Source organism: Lissotriton vulgaris, chromosome 9 (genome assembly GCF_964263255.1).
Source record: "Lissotriton vulgaris chromosome 9, aLisVul1.2, whole genome shotgun sequence".
Taxonomy (NCBI): Eukaryota; Metazoa; Chordata; class Amphibia; order Caudata; family Salamandridae; genus Lissotriton; species Lissotriton vulgaris.
Window position 1 is genome coordinate 735,093,285 of NC_141697.1, and position 26,762 is coordinate 735,120,046.

The 26,762-nt window shown below is 47.3% G+C and overlaps 1 protein-coding gene across 1 annotated transcript in view; it reads right to left on the reverse strand.

The window, feature by feature from the left end:
• Nucleotides 1-1,446: 1,446 nt before the first annotated feature.
• SAE1 (SUMO1 activating enzyme subunit 1) overlaps nt 1,447-26,762 on the reverse strand; it is a 372,093-nt gene continuing 346,777 nt past the window's right edge. Inside the window, exon 9 of the mRNA XM_086938482.1 lies at nt 1,447-3,767. Coding sequence (XP_086794608.1) covers nt 3,675-3,767 — 93 coding nt within the window. The 3' untranslated portion in view covers nt 1,447-3,674. The remainder of the gene's footprint in view (nt 3,768-26,762) is intronic.

Genomic DNA, 26,762 nt, shown 5'->3' on the forward strand with positions numbered 1-26,762 from the left:
TGGAAACACGTAGAGATCAACGCCCTACTCAAAAAACCCAAGGCAGACCCAAGAGACCTCAAGGACTTCAGACCCATCTCTCTGCTCCCCTTCCCGGCCAAGGTCATCGAGATAATCGTTAACAGACAGCTAACCCGATGCCTCGAAGAGAACAGAATCCTGGACCCTTCCCAGTCAGGGTTCCACAGCAACCACAGCACCGAGACCACCCTCATCGCCCCCACCAACGACATCAGGACCCTGCTAGATAACGGGGAGACTGCAGCTCTCATCCTCCTAGACCTCTCCGCCGCCTTTGACACCGTCTGCCACCGCACACTACGTGCACGCCTCCACGCCGCAGGGATCCGAGACAAGGCTCTGGAATGGACCACCTCCTTCCTCTTCGGCAGAACCCAGAGCGTCTGCTTCCCCCGTTCCGAAGCCTCCGAGATCATCTGCGGCGTACCCCAAGGATCCTCCCTCAGCCCAACACTGTTCAACATTTACATGGCCCGCTCGCACACGTCGCCCGACAGCACGACCTCTACATCATCTCCTAAGCTGTCGACACTCAACTGATCCTCTCCATCACCGCCAAAGCCAACCTCCATGAAGAAATGAAGGCCGTCGCCGACTGGATAAAGATCAGCCGTCTGAAGCTGAACTCGGCCCTCGTCAGCAGCAGACTCGACTACGGAAACGCCCTCTACGCGGGAGCCCCGACCAAGCTCATCAATCGACTACAACACATCCAAAACGCCTCGGCACGACTGATCCTCGATGTACCACGACACAGCCACATCACCCCCCACCTGAGAAGCCTGCACTGGCTCCCAGTCAACAAGAGGATATCCATCAAGCTCCTCATCCACGCACACAAGGCACTCCACAAGACCCGCCCAGCCTACCTCAACAAACGGCTCTCCTTCTACACCCCCAACCATCAGCTACGCTCCGCCGACCCCTCACTCCCCACCGTCCCGCGCATCCGAAGAACAACCATTGGCGGGAGATCCTTCTCCCACCTCGCCTCCAAGACAAGGAACACCTTCCCCTACGACAGACCCAAGACCTGCTGACCTTCAGGAGGATACTAAAGACCTGGCTGTTCGATCAGTAGCGCCACCCCCCCACCGCCCCCCCAACGCCTTGAGACTTTTGCGGGTATGTAGTGCGCTTAACAAACGACTGATTGATTGAGGGGGTTTGGTTTTATTTCTCAACTTTAACTGCTTTTAACCATTTTAAGTTTAGATAGATAGATAGATAGACAGACAGACAGACAGATGAACAAGTTGCCTTTAAAAAAGCATAATTGCTGTGAAAAGTACTGCAGGATTTCGATTAACCGTAAATATTATATATGGTAATGTAATAGAAAACTGCATGTAATATTTTGCAATGGCTTATCTGATGCTCAGGCTAGAACTGATGAGTTTGATCTCAAAGAAAATGTCTCAAAACAAAGAAATGTATCATTTATTTTGAGAAAAACAACTTTAGAATGCATGTCAAAATCCATCCAGTACAACTGTTTTAACTAACAGATAAAAAAATTACACAAACTGTATTCGAAGTAGTTAACAACCAAAACCTTAAGTCATGACCTACGAGGATGTACATTTCCGCCATAGCCACTCACATGGTACCACCTTCCATTACGACTAATTAATGGCACAGACTGGCTGTGTAGAGAAAATAATGTTTGGTAAAAATAACTGCATTTCGGCGCCCATAAGCATTCTTAACAAAATCAAGATCACATTTAGTTAATCTCACAAAAGTATGCAACAGAATGCTTCAATTTCATGTAACAGAAACTTCATAACCTGGCTAGAAGCAAAGATAGGCTTAATTTTCAGACTAACAAATGGAATATAATGACAGTTTTATCTCACTAACATCACTGTGGCTTTGTAAAAGTTTGTGGGTCGAACCACATTTTTTTTCTTTAGAGAAAAGGTTCCTATTATTCTTGCAGGCTACACCTTGGGCGACAAACTATAGCGAAACTGCTACCACGAATGGTATGATGGTTTGCAGGCAACCAGGTAAAGTATAAGGTCAGAAAACTAACAATAGGGCACAGAAGAATTTTCAGGATTTACATTGCATTATTGTACCTACAAAGGGCCATATGGTTTCTACTAGAAGGTCTACACTATGGACTTTCAAAGAGTTAATTTTCTTAAATTGTAGTAAATGTAGTTGTAAAAATCAATACAGGTTCTGAAGCCACTGTGATGCTTCTGCTTTAAAAAAAAGCTGTATGCAAACTTAGATTTTAAAGCTAGGAGACCAGGAAAGAGAAATTCACCTTTGAGTTTCGAATTAAAAAATGCTTGGATTTCCATGTTCTCTGCAGAAAAGTAAGATCACTTTAGTGCAAGAAGCATTCCAATGATTGATATCTCGAAATATTAGTTTATAGGTTAGAATGGAATATTAAATTATGAACCATAAAGGTATTTCACAAGGACTGAGACATAAATATTAAAGCATGTGAGGTACTACTTTGGCCGAGTGAGGAATTTAATTAAGGCTAACAATCGAAAATGGGTTTTAATGACAAGAAAATTACTATGCCTTAAACAATCTTTCCCTGTACGGTTTTATTCAAGAGAATCTGCAAAGTGTAAATGAGGCACTCACCATAACAGTAGAGTTAGACTAAGGCGACCTAGGACAAACTCCATTTGATCAGGTGGCTTGGTGTAAAATTAACTAGTTTCAGGTATCGAATGCCATTTGTACTCTAAAAGTACAATTTACTAGTTTGCAGACCAAGCAAAAAGCCACATCGATATGCCTGGTTAACCATAAAAATACTCCTTCCATAAAAGGGTGTGGTGGCACTTGCCAAAGCAATGCAGAAAAAACGAACACCGCCCAGTTCACACAGCATACGAAAGGCAAAAAGAAACAACACTACTAACTTCCCTGTTTTTATGCCTAATCCAAAATGGATTAAGGAATTAACAAGGTAAACATCCCCATAGCGACCGTGAGTAGCGGCCAAAATTAACTATGGAATGCCCAAAAGATGATACAGACCGTCAATGAGGCAGAAAGACAGTGCAGCTGCAGCAAGACAATTGAAGGCTCAAGGCAAAAAATGAATTATGGCAACTGACTACAGGTGTGGAAACTGGTTGTCTTACGTGTCAACGTAATCCTTTACAAAGATTTAGAAGAAGGGCAGAAAAATTGTAGTTTTGCCATCCACTGGGTCCCAGCATTAAGGGGTTATCGTCAGACACTTCAATTATCCAACAAGTCTATGAAGAACATCAAATGTTTCAGACGCTAGTCAAATAAGAAGTCTACACAGATTTTAACCTACAGATAAGGAAAGACATATAGGTGACCAAACCGTAAGAAAGAACATATCAATCCAGGCCTTACACAAGATGGCAGCTTAAAGAAGGCACACGCATCAATCATTAATCATCACTGGTCGGTGATTAGGCTGATGCGGAATGAATGAGCTTCCGAAATAAAGCAATGCTCCCACTTCCTCGTTGGTGAAGAATCTAAGGGGTTATGTGTGTGTGCCCCAGGTATTTTTCATGGAATTCAGTTGCAGGTTAACAGAGCAACCACTGCCCTCTGAGTGAGAATATTGGGATTAAAACATTTGTTAGTCCGTTTCCACACTAAATGTGTTTTCGAATTATGGCAACATCAGTCTTCTATTTGGTCCCCAAGCAATCAACAATTCCGCTGCCTTGTAATCCATCGAAGAAGAAGAAATTGTTGTGGGGTGGGTCTCTCTGTGATAAAGCCTGGAAGAAAAAGCAAAATATTTCAGGCGTAACTACACCACATCATATCTTCAAACAAAAACATCTGAATATTGTTCTCACAATTTGTTCAGGAACCATGACAAGCAAACAGATTAGTATTATTTTTGGCTTGGGCTTTATCAATTTAGTTATGTAGCAAGTGTTCAATATTCCTTAACAATGGCATTTTATTTTTCATATGTTTCATTTATTATCACAAGTAAAAACGTACCTGTTTACGCCGCACATCACCCAACACAAAAAATGATCAAAAATCAGTTTTGACATATTACACAAACTATTTCAAGTCTCCCTAATATCAGTTCTACTGCATAGTTTCATTTAATTTGATACTTTCTTGTTCCTAACTTTGGTTTGGTTTCCATATCTATATTAAGATGTGGTTAACATTCATACTTAAGCACATGACAACACATAATTTGCAAAATTGCCTCGCTTCATGACGGTAATTGTAAATTAATAATCAGAATTTTTTAACAGGCTCTATAAAAATAAACATGGTAACAAAAAGCGGGATGAAAATTGTTGTGTGTGTAAAAGACAATAAGGAAAATGCTACTTACATCATAATCTGTTCCTATGGTGCTGTGCTATAGATTATCATGCTGTGCATTACTCCTGCCATCCAGTGTTGTGCCCGGAAGTTTGCAACTTGTTTTTCTTGAGTTGTGACTCTTTCTTTAGTCCATAATGCACCAAGGCAAAGTCTCCACTTCAGATTGTTTTCTTCTGACATCAGTTTGGATGCTTGAGTGCCAGCTCTGGACAGACCAATTCTCCAGATTCTTCTGGACCAGCCTTCGATTTTTTGAACTCAGCAACTTTGAAAACAGTCTGCCTGCCCTTCACCCAGTTGGACGACTCTTAAATAACGGCCGATTTCCTTTGGATGCACCGCACCAGACTTCTAGACACATCATGACCGGATACGCCCACCATAAACAAGCGTTGGCTCTCGTATTCCAGAAAATGAATGCAAGGCGTTGTTATGGAACCTTTTCAAATCTGCTCTGGGTGCAATGCCGAGAAGTCCTAATCAGACCAACACAGCATGTGTAAACTGCCTGTCACAGAAAAACGAAGATGCTTTCTGCAAGGCCTACTGGGTTTTCCACTGTAAAAAAACACTCTGGCATCAAAGAAATAAGTGCTGAGCATATTACAACACTGAACCTCCACTGAAACTCTTGCATCTTCGGGCCATCTGTTCGATGCCCAAGAGGATGAAGGACCGTCTGGCCATCCAGCCACCCAAGAAGGCAAGTGCACAGAGGTGGTGTGGCGACCTCTGAAGTCTCCAATGTCATACAAGAAGATATCAATAACTTATCCTAGCAGCACTCCTGACCAAATAGCAGATCGACACCTAGGGCCCTAGTCCAGCCTTAGATGCAATAGCCATCTCAACCTCCAAAGCGCCCTGCGACCAAGCACCGCTCCTTAGGGAGTCTGGCATCAAGCCCCCTACTCCAGCCTGAAAAGACACCAGCCCTTCAGGTCTGGCTCCACCCCCGGTCACTGCTCAACCACACTAGCCTTCTTCAATGCAAAATTATGCTCCAATTAAGGGTGCGAGCCACGCCAGCCTACAATGTTCCCTAGGAACTGAGACTTAGCTTCAGAGCAAATTATGGTCTTGAAAAGGAAAGCCTAGATAGGCCTTGAGAGCGGCATAGACAGAACCATCGACGCTGAGATCATACACCACTAAGGGGTAGATCCAGCTTTTCCTCGACAGAAGGAAGATGTACATCGACTCCTCCACAGGAAGCTTCTCAAGTCTCCTAGTCTTGAGTTCGCCCACACACACATCCCTAAGAAATGGAAGTTGATCTTTGGGGTGGCCTTATCCATTGAGCCTTTTACCCCTCTTGGCCCTAACTGGGTTAGGGACATTGTCAGTAGCTCACCATAGTCTCACCCCCACGGCCACTACGCGTTCTCCTTCACCACTGCCACCCCACCACACCACACCCTTGCATACATCAACAGCCGCATTTTCTATAATTCCTTCCTAAATCTCCTCAGACACATTCAGACCCAGGTTGTTCATACCACCCTACATTTTCATACCACACTCAAATTCTGAAAAATGGGGGTAACTCCTGGGAGCATCAAGTTTCATTGGCTTGGCATACCATGAAAGGATTTTAATATTCAATGAGTGAACTTTATGGCTTTGTAAGTCAAATCTATGTGAAAATTGTGCTTTAAATGCACTTCATTGTCCCATTTATTTCTAAACGTTCAGGTAGGAGAAATGTTCCATAAACACCGACCCCTCCCAATCCCTTCTTATAAGAGGTCAGACACACACCCTGCTATTCAGGGCTAGTATTAGGCCTCACCACTTTTAAAGATCACCAGCTGCGACTGCAAAAACAGAAGATAAACAGTGCCTTGATGAGCACTGTATACTTTCTGCAACTTCCAATTCAGAAGCGTACACATGTATTTGTAAAGCGCACGTTCACCCAGAAGAGTATCTTGATGCTTAATAATAGATGTTTATTGTTACCCAATGCAATGGTCCTAATTTTATCGACCTCAGTAGGATAAAAGGCTGATTGGACCCGCCGGGATTTGAAACTGTGATCATGAGGTCAAACACAGGCCTCTACAATGGACACATTGGTCCACTAAGCCACCAGACCCAGCAGTAGTGTAAATGTGCTCCCACTCTTCAGTTTCAATAAAAAACAAACTAGAAAACAAACGCATGTTTCAACTAATTATTGATATATTCATTACTGTGAATACATTAAATATTGATGTGTTTGAATAACAAACTTCACCTCTGTGCTTCGTACTCGTGATAAGGACTTGCAATTATACTAAATAATAGAGCATTACAAATAAGGAATAATTTCAGCTAAAACTATAGATCATATTTCGATATGTGGTCAATATCAAGTAATACAAGTGGACGAAAGTTGTATTGTTTTTTCGAATCTTCGATTTATCACGACTTTCCTCAGTGCGGTTTAAACAAGGGGAACACATAAATTAAATCACGACTGTGGCATACATAATTTAGGTTCCCAGTACTGTTCTGAGTAGTGGCAAACAGAAATGAGTAATTTTCCACTCGCACATCATTGTGGCATCCTATTAAAGGCAGAACCTAACAAACATTTGTCTTTGCTGTGTTATATTAATCATGCAGTTCTTACAGAAGTTCAACAATGTAAATTATTGTGATGTCCGGTTCAGATCATGTGATATCACTTCATGATAAGTTTCAGGGTGAAAGTTCATAGGATGTCCCTTCCTGTGATGTCATTAAGGTCAAAGAATAGGATGTTATTTCTGCTACCCCAGGCAATTTGATGACTCAAAATTAATGAGCTTGAGTGTATAAAATTCGGCACATACCCTGTGAGACTGTGTACAATATGTATATGTTTACTGGGACCAGTGGGATCCATTCTGGATTTCCTCTGGTCTAGCGTGGTGCAAGAAGGCCGACGCCTACTGCCTTCCCCAGACAGAGGAAGTGTACTGCTTGCTTTCCAGAAGCCAGAGGACGGAGACGAGGACACTGAAGTGAGGGACGATGGGACAAGACTGCTCTTGAAAATTCGAAGGACCTTTTACTAAGTGAATGTCATTTAGATTTTCTGAGCACTGCCATTTCTTAGACGGTGGGGGAGAGTGGGTGAGCCTGAAGATGCTAGGCAAGTCCTATTGTTTGGTCTGGCCCGAATGCTACTTCAAGGAGGTAGATAACCGCTAAGTGCAGAGTTTTCACAATTCATCTGCACCTTGCCAGAGAACCTGTGGTATTGCCTAGTGTCTATTGGCCTGCCTGCTGAGAAAGGGGAGGAGAGTGTCAAGCGCTGCGGGAGGAGAGGCTGTCGAGGAGGAGACCCAGCTGTGCCCCAGGTTTGTGGGAGGCCTTGAAGAAGCAAACATCCAGTGGGCCTGTCCCCGGGTTCGGCGTATGCTGTGAGGGGTCGTCCGGTCTACCAGAGCGTTGTTCTTGTGGTGAACTGCAGGAAACAGGACAACTGCATAACCTGTGCTAACCAGCACTTCTACAGAGAGTGGACTGGTGCTGTCACTACTAGGCACAACCTCCAAAGGCTGAAAAACTGCACAACTGAAAAAAGCCAAACGCCAATAAGGTGGTATACAGATCAGTAAGACCCTTTTGGGCTAAATAATTATACAAACTGATCTACCAGTTGCCCTAGTTGAACCACTTAGTGATACATGCACATGTATCTAATTAAGGCAAACTCGACTTACAGGAGAGGACAACCCTATAAGGGGACCGGGCGCTGGGGCAGCACCATAGAGCGGAGAAGAGGGTACCAGGGTGGGTGCAGCATTTCCATTTAAGCACAGGGTCAAGATTGTTTAACTTTCAAGACTGTTCGATGCCCTAGTTTTTCTCACAGCTGTGGTATTAAAAGTACTTCCTTTTCTAAGAACACAAGCACTTGCTGGACCATGATTTATTGAATCTATTGGTTGACCAAACAGTTCTGAATCTTTGCTCCCCCCCCCCCCCACACACATACACACACATTACCTCCCTGAGAAGCCATTAACTACATGCACTTGCAACCTTAAGGAGATCTTTGGTTGTCAATTTCAAGGAGAAATCTCAGCCTGGAGGTCTTCTAATTTTTTTTATCAGGCAAATACCTTCTCTGTACTTAAAGCCCCTTTGTCATTTTCTGGCAGAATAGACAGTCATTGACCAAGTGAGAGGAAGGTAAACAGACCACACACAGGTCATGCGAGTCAGAAACAGCCTTACATTTCCCACAGGAGGGGCACTTGAAAAGAAGTAAAGGCAGTTTGAAGCCATATTTTCTGAAGGTGTTGAAACAGATGAAAACTGTGAAGTCTTTGTAAGACATTCAGTAAAGTTGTTAGAAATACATTTCTGAGGAAAAAATCTCAGACAAAGAGGGCTGAAAAAAACATTGAATGCTTCAGAGGTCCAGGTAGCACAATTGGGAAAATAAACTTAAGTCTGTGAGGCAATCTGCCAGTAGGTACCCTGCCTGCACATTAATGAAAGTTACTGGTTTACGTACAGCTACAGTGTATGGGGAACACTGCAAGTGCACCTTTGACCCGACAGGCACGTTTCTATTCTTTTCCTCTGCATTTATAGCAGGGTTTCATAGTATTTTAACAATTCAGCACATTTCTACAACAATATGCTGCAATGTGCTTTGCTTCCAATTATAAAGAAGTTACTTACCTTCACTCTTTCTGATTGATACCCTATCTAACCGCAGATTCCTCATGTTTACTATATTCCCAGGAGCTAGGCTGGAGCCGGAAGATTTTTCAGCGTAGCCTCTGTGTGCGAGTAGGTGGCATTGTGCGGCTCAGAGTCTTATACACTTTGCTGTTTAAGTGCCGTTTGGATCTGCATGTAGCGCCACCCAAGCACGCAGACATCAGTTTCTTTCCGGACGAATAGAAGTTATCATAATGAGAAAGATCGTCTTCAGGGTCAGGAGACGTACAGCACAGCTGATGCAATGGTTGCAAAGGGGTGCACATAAAAACGTAAGGACCAAATTGAGTTCCCAGTATGGCTTCATAGGCTGTTTGGGAGGGAACACATGGATTACACCTTTAGGAAATCACATCACAACAAGTACAACTAGTACCAGCAACAATATTATCCAACATCCCAGTGACAGCCACCACCTTCACAGTGATGGATCTTAGCTCCGCCTTCTTTACCATCCCCTTGCACCCGGACAGCTAACATTTTTTCTCCTTTAGCTTTAGACAGAAGAGATTTTGTTGGACAAGGCTCGTGCAGGGCTATACAGAGTCACCCTCCAGCTTCACACATTCCTTAAAAACAGATTTAGACTCCCTGGAACTTAAGGAGGGATCTACGCTTATCCAGTATATTGTCAATTTACTATCGGCCTTGCCTTTGAGGGAAGCTTGTGTAAAAGACACCATCGCTGTTCTGTGCCACTTAGCACTAAAGGGATACAAAGTCTCCCCAAAGAAGTTACAGTTTTGCCTCACCTCTGTGAAGTACCTAGGCCATGAGTTAGCAGAAGAACAAGAAAACTGCTGCCAGACAAAATTTCGACAATCACCCATTTTCCCAGACCCGCACTTCAGAAGGAGGTTAGGGCATTCTTAGGGGTTGCAGGGTACTGTAGTCACTGGATACCAAATTTCTCTCTCATTGCAAAACTCTTACAGGCACTGACACACAAAGACATACCTGACATTCTACCATGGTCACAAGAATGTGAGAAAGCCTTCAATGAGCTGAAAAGAGGATTGAGGGAAGCGCCAGCACTAGGCATACCGGACTATAGCAAGGATTTTCACAAGTTTTGTCACGAGAAGGGAGGTTGCTCAATGGGGGCCTTGGCTCAGAAACATGGAGCGTTCTCCAGCCCAATGGCCTATTACTCTGCCACGCTAGACCCAGTGGCCTCAGGGCTCCCACCGTGCCTGAAAGCAGTGGCAGCTGCAGCACTTGCCGTGGAACAGTCAGACAACTTAGTGTTAGGACACACACTAGTCCTACACGTTCCACATGCAGTGGACACACTTCTCACATCCACTAAGACACAGTATTTCACAAATGCACGCCTCACCAGGTATGAGTTGGTACTCTTGACACCACACATTATCATCAAGAGATGTACAACTCTGAACCCTGCGTGTTTGCTACCAACTGAACATGAGCTGGAGGATTTTGATTCAGATGATTCCTTTCATGATTGTGCCTTGGCCATATATAAGCACACTAAGATACCCCCAGACCTTAAAGATACACCACTCCCAGATGCTCAAGGAGATTTGTTTGTAGATGGGTTGTGCCTAAGGGATGACACAGGAGTACTACAAGCATCCTATGCAGTGGGCACAGCTACTAAATTATTGGAAGGGGTAAGACTGACAGCAGCAAAGAGTGCACAGGCAGCCAAACTCGTGGCACTTACAAGACAGGTGCGTGGGCTGAAGGGAAGAAAGTGAATATATACACGGACAGCCAGTATGCCTTTGAGGTGGTCCATGACTTTGACCAGCTGTGGTCAATGAGGGGGTTCCTTACATCAGCAGGCCAGCAGATACAGCATGCACAATTGATTTGTGACCTTCTCCAAGCTCTGCTACTACCTTTCAAAGTGGCTATCATAAAATGTGCTGCCCACACCTCATCAAAAGACCCCATTTCCAGAGGCAATGCTTTAGTTGACCAAGAAGCGAAGAGAATAGCGCTTACAGGCTGCCAGCTAACAATGGTACAATTAGTAGACAGCAGGACAGACACCAGAGAGGATAGTGGTTCATTACATTTTGACCCAATACATATTCAGATGAGTGCGGCCAACCAGGAAAAGGAGGAGTGGGTGCAACAGGGTTGCACACAAACAAAGTAGGGGCTATGGACAGGGCCTAATGGCAGGATATGTTTGTCTTCCACCATGCTCCCTTCAATGAGCAGACTGTTCCATGGGCCTTCACATTTGGGAGTGATGGTATGATCAGATTGTTTTCTCAATGTTGGTAGAACTCAAAATTTCGCCAGACAGCAGAAAGGCTTTGCAAGCAATGCTCTGTCTGTGCCCAATACAACACCGGAAAAGGTACACCAACTGCACCTGGCCACTCCCCCCCTCATCATGGGCCATTTGAAAGCCTTCAGCTTGATTTTATAGACATGCCCCCCACCCAGACATAAAGGTATGTTTTGGTTGTGGTCTGTATGTTTAGCAAATGGACAGAGGCCTACCCCACCAAATATTGTGATGCACAGAGCGTGGCCAAGTGCCTACTGAAGTAACTACTGCCAAGGTTTGGGGTACCCTCCCTCCTTGCGTCAGACAATGGACCTGCATTTATTTCCAATGTCATAAAGGGAATATGTAAGGGGCTTGCAATAACACAAATTGCATTGTGCTTATCATCCACCAGCAGCAGGCGCTGTTGAGAGGAAGAATGGGGTGTTGAAAAACAAGATAGCTAAAATGTGTGCGTCAACATACCTCTCCTGGGTAGATGCACTGCCCTTAGCACTACTAGCAATGAGATGTACACCAGACAGAGTAACGAAGCTGAGCCCACACGACAGTGTTTGGTAGACCGATGCCCATTCCAGGACATATGTCAACAGCCCCACTGTCAGTAACTGACGACCTATTATTGTGTTACTGTAAGAAATTAACAGACATTTTAGGTTACCTCCATTGTCAGGTGCTGAAGTCCCTTCCAGAAGCCGCAACTCCACCAGCCCATGATTTACAACCTGGGGATTGGATCTGGGTGAAGGCCCACACACGGAGGAATTGCTTGCAGCCCAGATGAGGGGGCCCATGCAGGTCATTCTCACGATGGCTACAGCAGTGAAATGTGACAGTCTAACTTTGTGGATCCACGCGACAAACACGAAAAAAGCGACCCCTGTGAACGAAGGACGGATCCCACCAACGCTGGTACCGACAGCAGGGCCTCGCCGAGAATATAACCTTCGCTCCAACAAACAGAAAGCTATAGAAAGAAATTAATGATTAAACTGCTGCCTAAATGCAAGGGCTCAGGACTGATAGACTTCGATCTGTGTCAATACAAGCCTGCGGACAACGGTCCAGGATACAATTAACCATTTTGTGTCCGGGTAGAGACATAAGTGCAACATTAACATTACTTATCCCAAGGCCACTATTGCTCAGTGCGCTTGCGCTTGTCAGCTGTTATCTCGACTGTTGCACGCGCTGTGCGCGCTGTAGGACCAGAGCTGCTGTGTGCTTTTAAATTACCTCGTTTTGTATTTCATTTGGATTTTGTGCATTTCCCCTGTTTTTAAAACGCGCCTGGCCCTCACCTGCACTCTAACTTACGGGAACCACACCGCTGTTGGGCGGGTCCGCATCATCGCGTAATTGGCACTTCAGGAGCGCCATTTTGGAAGTACTCGGTGCCGCTTTTCGGCGCGAGCAGGTAGGCTTGACGCTCTAGTCGTCAGAAGGACGCTAGGCGGGTATTTAAGCCACGTAAACGTTAGGCTCACCCTTGTCAGCTGTTATCTCGACTGTTGCACGCGCTGTGCGCGCTGTAGGACCAGAGCTGCTGTGTGCTTTTAAATTACCTCGTTTTGTATTTCATTTGGATTTTGTGCATTTCCCCTGTTTTTAAAACGCGCCTGGCCCTCACCTGCACTCTAACTTACGGGAACCACACCGCTGTTGGGCGGGTCCGCATCATCGCGTAATTGGCACTTCAGGAGCGCCATTTTGGAAGTACTCGGTGCCGCTTTTCGGCGCGAGCAGGTAGGCTTGACGCTCTAGTCGTCAGAAGGACGCTAGGCGTGTATTTAAGCCACGTAAACGTTAGGCTCACCCTTGTCAGCTGTTATCTCGACTGTTGCACGCGTTGTGCGCGCTGTAGGACCAGAGCTGCTGTGTGCTTTTAAATTACCTCGTTTTGTATTTCATCTGGATTTTGTGCATTTCCCCTGTTTTTAAAACGCGCCTGGCCCTCACCTGCACTCTAACTTACGGGAACCACACCGCTGTTGGGCGGGTCCGCATCATCGCGTAATTGGCACTTCAGGAGCGCCATTTTGGAAGTACTCGGTGCCGCTTTTCGGCGCAAGCAGGTAGGCTTGACGCTCTAGTCGTCAGAAGGACGCTAGGCGTGTATTTAAGCCAGTCATGCTGACGCGCAGCGGTTACGCGCTGCGGGGACGCCAGAATGACGCCGGAGTTACGCCAGAGTTCAGCCCGTCTGCGCCCGTCCGCGCTGAGGACGCGCTGCAGGACGGGCTGGACCCTGGGACTCCTGGCGTTTACGCGCCCCCTTCCCGGGAGGACTTATATAGCACCCTTCTATCCCTGAGACCCCCTGCGCTCTGCTGCCATTATCGGCTTAGACCCGAGGTATTGTGTCGGGCCCGCGTGTGTCCCTCTTGTAACGTTTCTTTTGCCTGCTCTACTCAGGCCCGTATTCATTCAATCTCTTCTGCGCCGGCCAGCCATATCTCCCAATCCAAACAGGGATTTTTGATCAATGCGCGTTCATTGATCAAACATGGGATTGAATTTCACGATTTTGTCAGTTCAAGGAATCCTGACTGGATCTTTGTTACAGAAACGTGGGCTTCTGAGTCCTCTGGCCATGATCTGCTTTTGGCCATACCTGAAGGATACACCTTCCTAAGGTTAGACAGAGAACGCTGTAGAGGGGGTGGAATAGCCATCCTTTTTAAATCTACTCTCTCATGTACCATAAAACCCTTATCGGTCTCTACGGATCCTTTTGAGGCGCTATACTTTTGTATTGTGCATACCCCGGTGAGTTCCTTTTCTGGTATACTACTTTATAGGCCCCCCGGGTCTAGAGCTAACTTTTGCTCAGAACTTTTTAGAATTTTGGAACCTTATTTTGGCAGGCCTCATCTCACTATTTTGGGCGACATTAATTTTCACTTAGAGGATTCTACTTCGAAAGATACCTGCTCTTTGCTTAATTCTTTGGAGGCATGTGACTTTGTCCAACGAGTTCTCCACCCGACCCACAAGGCGGGGCATATCCTTGACGGGATTTTTTCCAACGACTCTAGACTAGAGGTTGGTATACCGGTCCCAATTACCTGGTCTGACCATCTAGCAGTCCCGCTGTCTCTAGACATTCCCTGCCCCGTTGTCATCGTGGGCTCTGGTAAAAAACAATTTAAAAGGAGCTTCAAAAACTTTACTAAGGAGGCTGTGGCCCCTTTTATTCTCAACGCCCATATTTCAACTCAGCGGAAGGTGGATGAGTCGGCCCAAGAACTCACTGATGCCATCACCAGAGCCGCTGACGAACTAGCTCCTCCTTCCCTGAAACCTGCAGCTAGACAGAAGCCAACTGCCCCCTGGTTTTCCGACGATCTGAGGCTTCTCAGACAAACATGCAGACAGAAGGAACGTAGGTGGCGTAAATCCTGGGATCTCAAGGATAGAGAAGGCTATAAGAGCCTACTACGAGAGTACAAAAAGAGAGTCATTAAGGAAAAACAGAACTATTTTTCCAACTTAACCTGTTCTTTAACATCCTCCAAAGAGCTCTTTAAAATAGTAGACTCTTTGTGCTCTCTCCAGGTCCCTGATCCTGTAGTCGCTTCCCAGGAGCTATGTAATGATATATCAGACTTTTTTTACAAAAAGATAGATGATATCTACATAGCTCTAAAGTCGCAGGGGAACTCGCTTAGTTCTGAGGATTTCTCCCAAATTAAACGACTGGAAGCTTGGACTAAAGATTCCTCTCAGTCCCTTGAACATTTCCCTGCCCTTTCGCTAGAGGATCTTAATAGCTTGTTGGACAAAACTAAATAGTCATCCCCACTTGATCCAGTTCCTCTGAAAGTACTGAAGAACTGCAGAGAGATCATTCTTCCTTCGATGCTGGAAGTAATGAATGGAGCCTTGGAACAGGGCATCTTTCCGTCACTTTGGAAGAAAGCCATTGTAAAGCCGCTGCTGAAAAAGATCACCTTGGACCCTGGAGTACTGAAGAACTTTAGACCCATCTCTCTGCTGCCGGCCCCTGCTAAGATGTTGGAGACCCATTTGAATTTCCATCTTTCAAACTTCCTCGATACCTCTGGTTTCTTGGACGGGTCCCAACATGGCTTCAGAAAGCTGCATAGCACGGAGTCTGCTTTGACCAAAGTCATGGACAACATCCGCAGAAAAGTGGATTTGGGTCTAACCACCGTACTGGTGCTGCTAGATCTTTCAGCAGCATTCGATACCCTGTCTCCCCTTACTTTAACATCTAGGTTAAGGGAGGCAGGGGTAGAAGGACCGGCACTCAGTCTCCTGAGCTCCTTTCTTCACCAATGAGAGCAGCGTGTCATGCTAGGTGAATACCTCTCCCCTGTTAAGTCTTTGCAATGTGGGGTGCCACAGGGGTCGGCATTGAGTCCGACCCTGTTCAACATCTACGTGGCCCCCCTTGCAAGACTAGTAAGATCTCAGGGGATGGAGGTAGTGTCGTATGCCGACGACACGCAGATTATGGTATCCCTGACCCACTCTGTGGGTGAAACCGCTTCTAACTTTAGGGCCTGCATGCAACTTGTTGCAGAGTGGATGATTGCCAACTCCCTAAAGTTGAACGGGGACAAGACAGAGGTCCTGGTCTTTGGCAAGGACCAGGGCATGTGGTCAGATGATTGGTGGCCTCCTTCTTTAGGTAGCTGCCCAATACCTACACAATCTGCCAGGAACCTAGGCGTCATCTTTGACACCCAGCTCTCCATGGAGCTTCAGGTCAACAGAACGGTGGCTACCTGTTGGGGTGTCATCAAGACCTTGAAAAGAATCGTACACTACTTGTCCCCACAGGCACGGAAACAGGTGGTGATCGCCCTTGTTGGCTCAAGGCTTGATTACTGCAACTCAGTGTACGCCGGGGCCAACAAGGGCCTGCTTCAGCGTTTGCAGGTCATACAAAACGCGGCAGCGCGGTTTGCTCTCGCTTTGCCCTGGCTGGCATCTATGACCTTAGCGAGGAAGAACCTCCACTGGCTCCCCATCCCCTCAAGGATTACTTTTAAACTCCTCTGCCTTACATATAAGGCTTTAACTGCAGGCCCGGCTGATGCCCTTGGATCGCTACTCTCTAGATACGTTCCGAGTAGATGTCTACGATCCAGTGAGCTTAATCAACTGGTAATTCCCAGAGCCAAGAAGGCTAGATGGGGGAGCAAAGCTTTTTCCATACTGGCACCTCTGATGTGGAATTCACTCCCCCTGGAAATTAAAATACTGCCCTCCCTTGACCTCTTTAGGAAGTCATTGAAAACTTGGCTTTTTATCAATGCATACCAGTAGGCTCTGTTTCTATCCGCTCACAGTTGTTATTTGGATTAGGCGCCTTGACGCCCATTGGGCATAGCTGCGCAATATAAATAATATTTCATTCATTCATTCAATAAGACTAATTTTTAATGAGATTTCCTTTCCAACGGGCCCAGAGCAAGTCCCTGAGCAAGAATTACCAGATCTACGTTTTGACATTCTCAATGGCACCAGCAATACTAGTAACAACGATGATAATAGTATATTCTGCAGAACTTGAAATACCGCATCTTAATGGAAGAGTGGGGGATGGGAGTGATGGAGCTGAGCCAACAAAATCCCCAAAAGACTATGAACAGAATATGACCATGAACATTACTGAAATGGGGGTGGATGTGAATAAAGGGGACCAAGGAAGATTGTGGGATACATACGAAGGAAACCAGTATATTGAAATGCTAAAGCTATATGTGACAATTTTGAATATATCAGATTGCTATGTTTGCACACACCTGCCCACATATGCCACACATAGTTTGAAGTACTATGTACTGCCGGTATCCAAATATGTAGGCTGTGTTCTGATGCGTGACATGTTACTAAGTCAACACAGCATGTCTGTGTCGGTATCAACAGGTGTGACTTCATCTGAAGTACTGGCTGCTGCTCCCAGAGGTAGCACTGGCTATAGCTGTAGCAGGAAGCCAACAGCCCCTCCTCTCAGACCTAAGAAAGTCCCTTCCATGAATACAAAGCCAACTAAGGGAGACCTAGAGATGTTAAAAGGATTTGACAGGGCTTCTAGGAATGAGGATTGGAGAGGCCGAGCAGGCTGGGATGAAATAGGTGCAGGGCAGACAGGCAACATGAAAGTGCCAAGGTTCAGGGTAGGGGGAAGTTTCAGCCCCTTCCTGTATCTTCAAGGGTGAAAAGATAACACAAAAAAGAATACCGGTTTTGCCAAAAGGAGCTGCCAGAACATGCAGTTTTTCAGAACTGCTGTCCAAAGACAACTGGAAAGAATGCATGTTTTTGGGTCCTTAGAAGGTATCACATCCGGGTTGGCCCTCACTGATTGGTCCAGCAGGACATAGTCTGATCTGTGTTACGTATTTTGTTATGACCCACCCTCTGAGGCTTGTACCTAAAAATGTCTCTGTACTGTCATACCAATTGGGCACTCGGTAAGCTTTGCTGAGGTCTCCGTGCTGCACGTTTATTTGCATTCGGATTGCATTTTGATTGGGTTCCCAATAAACCTTGCAAACTTGTGTGCTGAGAGCTAATTGTTTATTTCAGTGTTGTCATTTATCCTTTATTTTCACAGTGAGCTTCAACACCACACTCTCTTGGTCCAATCTGGAGTTACTAGGACGACTTGGACCTGGTCGTTCCTGATCTTCTTCAGAACTCAGGGCAAGAAAGGTAGTGGCAGGAAAGTATACAAGAGCCTCGTGTTCTACTCTAAGCAGAATTCGTCTTGAAAGATAGTGTTCTGGGAAACTCCAGTGCATAAAAGTGCTGAAATTGCACATTCGAAGCAGTGGTGAAATGATGAAGCCGGGGTTATGGCCATTGTTGGAAGACGTCCTGAGACACTTCTGAGAGTAAATGCCATTTGTAATCGGCTAGGCATCTGCCCTGGTGTTTAAAGATTCTTCCAAGTGTTGCACGATTAGGGAAATTCCCTGACAATTTAGTCGGTTACAGAAGTGAAAAGCCACCTGGCATAAAGACGAGAGCCACACCCTGCAGTTTGTTGCCACACACCATGGGACGGTGGTGTTGTCCATGAGAACCCAAACCAACATCACCTTGATGGTTGCCAGGAAGGCTTTCCACGCAAAGCGAATAGCCCCAATTTCAACAGGGTGATGTGAAAACGTGTCTCTCCACAACCAACCATCATATCTGGAAGAAGTAAGGAGAGATATCTGCTGTTGATCCAATTGCGTTTGAACAGCCATCACTGACAGGTTCCCTTGGTGCTAGATTCACAGACTTCAGATTCAACTTTAGAGCCTGCATGTGCCAATTGGCATGGTGGACATGCAGGAGGCCACAAGGCCTCAAAAGCCTCAAAGCCTCACTCACTGAGACACATGAGCGAGGCAGAAACACAGTATCACAGTCCAAATGTGCTGAACTCCTTGATTTGGAGGAGGCCAGCAATGCACAGAAGCCTCTGCGAAAGAGTCCGGTGTGACTCTGGCACATTGATTATGACCGCAACAATGCAAGGAGGTTTACCATCAGGCCGTGGTCCACGACTGACAGTGGTGAGCCTGCCTTCCACAGCCAGTTGTTGCGGTAGGGAAATATTGATACACCCCCAACCTTCAAAGGTATGCAGCGACAACCACCATCACTTTTGTGAAAACCTGATGGGCATTTGTGAGAACGAAAGGAAGCACAGCAAACTGAAAATGCTCATGGCCCACCTTGATACCGCAGGTAGCGCCTATGGGCCTACAGGACAGGCACATGGAACTAGGCATCCTGCATGTCCAAAGCTACCATCCAGTCTCTTGGTTTCAGGGCAGATAGAACCTAGGCTGGTATGAGCATCTTTAAATTGCCCTTCTACAGAAAGGAACTGAGAGGTCGGAGATCTAAAAATGATAAAGGAGTCTGCCCTTTTTTTGGCACTAGTAAATAATGGGAGTAACAACTAGTTCCGATCACAGAGGGTGGGACACTCAATAGGTCCTTTCTCCAAATGAGCGTGAATTTCTTTGAGCAAAATGGACAAATGCTCCTCTGAAAACTGCTCTGATATAAGCAGAAGAGGTGGTGGGATGGAAAGGATAGGCAGGGCGTAGCCTCGTTGGACTACCTGCAGGATCCACCTGTCGTTATGGCTTGCACTGGTTGGGAAAATTACTGATTCTGCTTCCCACATGATGGCCACGTGCACTTATGGGCAAACTAAAATGATCCCTGCAGATCTGGACACTGTCTGCCGGAACCCCTACCCAGACAGGACTGAGGGCCTGTTGTTGGTATGGTGGGTCTGGACGCTTTATGCAAGAGAAACCCTAGCAATGCATCGAAAGGGGCAAAACTTTAGGGGATACTGTCTTGTGGGAGAGAGACCGTAGGAGCGTGCAGTGGCTTGACTTTCTGAAAGTGCTCATGGGTGGAGTCTGCCTTCTTGACAAAAAGGCAAGCCCCGTCAAAAGGCATATCCACATGATTGTCTCTTGGATGTCACTCGAAAAGCCATGGATCTCATTCATGAATGGTCCCACAGCATGCTGGACGTATCCTGACTATCTTGAATAGTCTGTGCCAAGTTGGCATAGAATACCTCTGGGACTGATGGTAAGATCTCTGTGACCATGTCCCATGATGCATAAGAGCACCTACCAAGCAAACATCTGGTGTTGACTTACCTAATGGTGAGCTGTCAAATTAAAACATCCCCTTTCCAGTGTCTCAACTTTGTTTGACTCGGTCTGGAGTGCCCTAAGGGGGAAAATGGCATTAATGCTTTTAGTTGGTGCCTGAACTACCAAGCTCTCAGGAGTAGGGTGCTGTGTCAGGAAGCAACCCCCCCCCCCCCCCCCCCCCCCCGGGCTGGTATGTGTTGTTGTGCCACCTGTCTGTTCACAAATGGGCAAGAGCATGGTTTAATTTAAAAGCATCCATGAGGGTGTCGTTGAATGGATGCAAAGGTTCGGATGAAGTCAATCCGGTTGTAAAACCTCAGTGAGGATGTTCGTTTTCACCCCAGCAGAAGCAAACTGCAAGTCCAAAACTGCCTCACTAATTCAGATAGCAAATGAGGCTGACTAGTCCATGAATGGGCCATGGGGAATCTCCCGTTCTGGGTCAGGTAAGTGTCTAATCCACTGGCCTCTTCTAGAGCCAAATAAAAATTGTCATGTGGGAAAATACATCCCCAACATCATCAAAAGGTGGTTGACTATGTCCGATACAAATAATTGTTGGTGCACAGGAGGGAAGCTCCTTTTCAAAGGTAGTATCTTATGAGAGCCAGAATGCACTGGGACGAGGATGAGTCAGAATTGTGCCACGTGACTTCGACGGAGATCGAGCAGATTAGGTTCGGACTCAGGCAGGACAATGGGATCAGTGTCCTCCTTCGGCATCTGCGGGGTTGGGGCCGGCTTTGACGTGGCTGGAATTGGCATAGTTTGAAGTGATAGGAGCAAAGTTGGCTCTGGAGTCTCGGATGAACTCGAAGCAGGTCCAGGAAACACTGATGATCCAGAGAACAGACCTACCTTCAATAATCCAAATGGGGACTCAGTGGATTCATGGAGTCCAAAAGAGTGCTCGAGTGAGCCACTAGGGTTCCAAAGATTCTAGGCATGTCCTCTTTAAAAAACACAATCTGTTTTGGCTGCTAAAGGCCCGGGAAATTTGGGGTGCTTTTGGATCAGTTGTATAATGAACTCCTCGGTGGGGACTGGGAGAAAGATCAAAGGGCACCTTAAAGTCTTAGCGGGTTCTCAGAAGAAAAGTGGCGAGGCTGGGACTTCTCATACTCCATTTTGGACTTGGACTTACTCTAAGACTTGGACTGAGATGATAACCTGTCATGGGACCGGGCTAAAGAGCGGGTCATATGCAATTTACTGTGGTGTTCGGTGGCGTACTGCTTGACTTCACTCTCCTGAATTGTCCTCGGATGCATCAGGGTACACTGCTCGCATGACTTGCAGGTGAGGCCTGAACCTCAATACCAGAGACACTCCTCATAGGGATCTGTCACAGAAATCGGTTTGCCACAGTCCCTGCTTGGTTTGAAACCTGTCGGTTTAGAAAGAGGAGCGTTCCCTTCCACACTGGAGAGACCTTATGTGGAGAAAAAAACTCATCAAGTGACAATAAAAAGTTAGGAGCTAGCTCCGAATCCACGCAAGAAGGTACTAAAGAAAAGGAACTGATGTCAAAGAGCTTGGCAGGAACTTATATGTGGGTCGAAGTCTCACACCAGGGAATTTGTAGAGGTGAAGAATCTGTTTTTAGAAGTATTCAGCAGAGACTGTAGTTTTCTACAGAAAAACACAGTAGATGCTAGCCTGTCACAGACTTCTGAAGGTGTCACCGAACTGTTCAACACTGAAGTTTCTACCTCCATCAGAACAGAAACTTTAACTTACCATGAAAACATATGCTCGTACTGTGTAGTGGTGTAGATTCATATGCCTTGCATAGGCCTGCTATTTAGTGTTGGCTCAGATATTAGAAGTTGTTTTTCTTCGAAGAAGCTGTGAGTAACGGGATATTGTGCGACTCCTTCCTTACTCTTCCAATGCGCATAGGCACAGACTCCACCCTTAAATTGTTTTTCGCTCAGACGGCTACAGGTGAAAGTGGAGTGTAGAGAATAGTAGGTATGTGCTCTGTTAGTTGACAATAAATGAGTATTTAGTGTAAAAAAACATGTGCTATCGCAGCTCATGTTCAGGAAAAAGGGTGAGTGCATGAGAATCGAAATTTGCCTAGCTTATGTAACGGTAAGTTTCAATTCTATTAAGGACACGGAGGCGAGGATTATGCTATATCTTCCTTCGCTCTATTAACATAAAACTCCACAGCAGCTTAGGAAAAAATATTCAAACAGTGAAAGAAAAATGCTTTAGGTCCCAAAGCATTTGAAGGAACGTTTTAACAGTCCAAAACCACAACTCCCAAGAGTCTCTTGTGTATTCCTAGTCCATAGTCCTTCCACCATGTCTATCATAGCTAAATAGCCAGTCCTCTCTTCCTCTTTCTTCGCGCAGATTACACATTCGTCTCACTGATCCTGTTTAGCACCCTCGTTGCCTGCCAGAAAAAAGGACAGCGTAAGCGAGGAGTCACAGGAGTTGCACAATATGACAGAGGAAAATCAAATCCTAGCAACATAACATAACTGCATAAAGGAAAACGCTTTACTTACTGCCATATGGGCGGGTAGAAACCACTGTGCGTTCTGGGTGGGATAATCCTCGCCTCCGTGTCCTTAATAGAATTGAAACTTACCGTTACATAAGCTAGGCAAATTTCGATTCTATGTGAGGACCGGAGGCTTCAGATTATGCTAGTTCAAAGCTTACTTACCACCAACTGGGCTAAATCCACCACAGGTTTAAAATAAAACCTCTTAAACGTTGAGTCCGAGGACCAATCTGCAGCTCGCATTAAATCCTCTAAGCGAGCACCCACAGCAAACGCCTTAGAGGCCATGGCCCCTCTGGTAGAGTGTGCTCCGAAAAGCTTCGTATCGATGCCAGCTTCTTGCATGACCCAACGCACCCACCTAGCAATAGTGGGGGAGGAGACAGCTTTGTGTGGCTTTCGCAAGGCAATCAACAATTGACGCTCGCCCGGGGGGCGCAATTCTAAGGTTAAATCCTCATATGCTTTTAGGCATTGCACAACACACAACTTAGGAGTGTCCAGAAAAGCTGGATATGAAATAGATCGCGACGCCGATTTTGTGCGGCGGCCCACAGTAAAAGTAACCCCATCCGGGAAGAAGATGCGCGCTGATATGTCCAGTGCGCGTACATCAGACACACGCCTACAAGAAACCAAACACAACAGCATGGCCAACTTCGCTGAGAGCTCTTTTAGAGACAGGTAGTTGTTGGCCGGCCATGAAAGGAATACATTCAAGACCAAATTGACGTCCCAAAGGACGGAATACCTGGGTTCTGGAGGCAACGCAGGACGAATAGCTCGCAGAAGCCGGCAAACAAAAGGATGCTCTCCCACCGGAGAATTATCGATCCTGTTATGACCCGCAGAAATCGCTGATCGAATCGCATTAATCGTTCTGTAGGCAAGGCCTTTGTCGGCTAATTCAGCCAGGAAATTCAGGACGGGAACGAGGCCCGCGACCAAGAGATCCAAATCCCTTCGAAGACACCAACGCATCCACTTAAGCCAAGCGGATCTGTAGCGCTTCGTCGTACTATCGGCCCATGCTTTGGAGAGAAGGTTCTCAGCCGATCTCGAAAGGCCCGGGAGCGTCCAACGTCTCCCGAGAGCCTCCACGCCATGAGACGGAGCAAGCTCCGCAAGATGAGAGGATGCGGTTCCTGATCTGGATTCCTCAGGAGGAGAGGAAACAGGGGGAGTAGGATTGGAAAATCCCAAGAAAGTTCCAGAAGAACCGGAAACCACACTTGAGACCTCCAAAGCGGTGTAATCAGCACCAGCTCCACTCCTTGGCGGCGTACCTGGGCCGCCGTCCGCACCACCATGGAGAACGGGGGGAACGCAAACGGTTTCTCCCGACTCCAATCCTGCAGAAAGGCGTCCGTGGCCTCCGCGAGAGGGTCCGGCCTCCAACTGAAAAATCGCGGAAGTTGGTGGTCCAGACGGGACGCAAACAGATCCACCGAAAAGGGACCCCAAAGGCTTTGTAACCACTGGAAGACTTCCGGATCCAGTTTCCACTGACTGGCATCCCTGAGGTACCTGGAGTGCCAATCCGCCACCTGATTGGCCTGGCCTGGTAGGTACTCCGCTGTCACAGCAATGTGACGCGATAGGCAGTAATCCCAGAAGTCCTTCGCCAAATTCGCCAGAGCGCGAGAGCGAGGACCCCCTAAATGGTTCACATAACGAACCGCTGAAACATTGTCCATTTTGAGGCTTTGACTGAATCCTTGGTCCAGCAACGGACCGCGAAGGAGCCCGCCAGGAGCTTCCAACAGTTGATATGCAACCGTTGTTCGTCTGAAGACCAGGCGCCGCCGGTGGAGAAATCCCCGCACCGAGCGCCCCAACCCGATCTGCTGGCATCGGATTCTATGACGAGATCTGGGACCGACCCGAAGATCGCCCGACCATTCCACGCCTCCATGTGAGACAGCCACCATGACATTTCCTCCTTTACCTCCTCCGTGAGGGGAACCAACTGATTGTAGCTCATCCCTCTCCGGAGGTGCTGGGCCTTGAGGCGTTGAAGCGCCCTGTAGTGTAGGGGCCCCGGAAAGATCGCTTGGATGGAGGACGACAGAAGTCCCACCACCCTGGCGACATGCCGCAAGGACGTACAGTTCTTTGTGACCGTCTGCCGTAGCAAATGTCTGATCTTCGCGATCTTCCGGGGTGGGAGACTCAGTACAGCTTCCACCGAGTCCACGACGAAACCCAGGAAGGTAAGTCTCTGAGTGGGGACCAAAACCGACTTGGAGCCGTTGATGACGAACCCCAATCTCTGAAGGAGGTGTACGGCCTGTTGCAGCTGCCTGGCCAAAACCACCGGACACTGTCCCATGAGGAGGATGTCGTCCAAATAGACCAACATCCGCACCCCTTGGCCCCTGAGGTACTCTACTACCGGGTGCAACACCTTTGTGAAGCACCAGGGGGCCGATGAAACGCCGAACGGTAGCGCCGTGAACTCGAACACTCTGTCGTTCCACAAGAACTGAAGGAAACGACGATGTGGCGGGTGGATAGGAACGACCAGATAAACATCCTTGAGGTCTAGCCTCACCATCCAATCCCGCAGGAGGAGCACGTCTCGAAGGAGGTGGATACCCTCCATCTTGAAGTGTCGATAGATCAACCACCTGTTGAACTCCTTGAGGTTGATCACAGGTCTCTTGCCCCCATCCGTCTTGTCCACTAGGAAGACATTGCTGACGAAACCATTGGGGTGGCGCATTGATTGATGGATGGCCCCTTTGCGAAGCAACTCTGCGACCTCTCCATCTATCAAAAGCGCGTGGGACTCTGAAAACACAATCGGTCGTGGAAAAAGCTCCTGAATGGGCTGATCGTAGAACTCTATGTGAAACTCACGGATGGTTTGTAAAACCCAAGCGTCGGCAGTGAGCAACTCCCACTCCTCGTAAAAGGCTGCCAACCTCCCTCCTATTGGAACCTGATCCAAACAAAGTACACTCACCGGTGGTATTGCCGGGTCCGGAGTTCTTTCGGAAACCTCTGCCGCCAAAACGTTGCCCTCTGGTGGGGTAGAAACTATTGAAGTTCGCAGAGGTCTGGTACTGGCCTCTGCCGGAGCCTTGCCCTCTGTTATTGGATGGTTGGCCACGGCTGGTCGCGCGGCCCCTGCCGCGACCGGCCCCTCCAGAGAAACGCTGGTGAAAAACGCGTTTGATGCTGGACTGAGCTTTGTCCAGCGATGTAAAGGTGGACACAAACTTGCCCAGCTCTCTGATAAAAGGTTCGCCAAAGAGGCCCCCCTGGGCTACCGCGCCCGCCTCCGAAGAGGCTAGTTCCCCCAGCTTAGGGTCTAGCTTAATCAGCAACGATCGCCTGCGCTCGGTGGACAGGGCGCAATTGGCAATTCCCCAGAAACACGATAACGCGTTGCGCCCAGTTTGACAGCACCTCCGGGGAAATGACCGTGCCATTCGCTTTCCCCTCCTCCGCCATGTCGAGGATTTTTGTGGCAGGCCCTACTGCATCCAGCAACTTATCCTGACAGGACTGCCAGGATCGGTCAATACCCTTGCGGGGATCTTTCATGAATTTGGCCAGGAAGGTGGCCATCTTAGCATCCAACTCGGGGGTCATAGCCACCTTCCCGTCCAAAGTAGGCCTCGGGCATTCCCCCCGCAAACAGCCTCTGGCTTCTTTCTCCAGCGGTTTGCGCAGTCGACCCGCAACGAACTTCGCCACAGTCTCTCCCGGTGTCCAAGCTGCGGACCGCGGATGGACAATCTCGTCCGGGTCCAGCATGCCCGACTCATCCCGTGGGAGCTCTGCAGCTGAGCCAGAGGGGGGCCAAGAGCGCACCGACTCTCCGTCATCGTCAGTGTCCGGTGAATCATACACCGGTGATGCGGGAGCCGTTCCAACGTCCCCTGCTGACTCAGGGTTCGTCAGAGGAGTAGGGGGCGCAGCAGTCGCCTTTGCCAAAAAAGCGTCGCGGAGACGCTCAAAGGCGCCTCTGTCTACCCCCTGCGTCCCTGAAGGGTTTCCCTCTCTGCAGGGTTTTTTCGGTGCCGGCGGTTTTTCGCCCGATGTTCCCGGGGGGTCAGTAGACGCCCCCAAATGCGCGGACGCTAACTTCGCACATTCCTCGACAATGCGTGCGGAGAGGCGGTCCTCCACGGGCCCCACCACCTACGTCACACAGCGGTATATGGAACTATCCACCGCTTGGTAAAATTCATTATCCTGGAGGTAGGAATAGGGCTCCTCCTCATACTCCCCTTCTTGGGCCATCACAAGATAC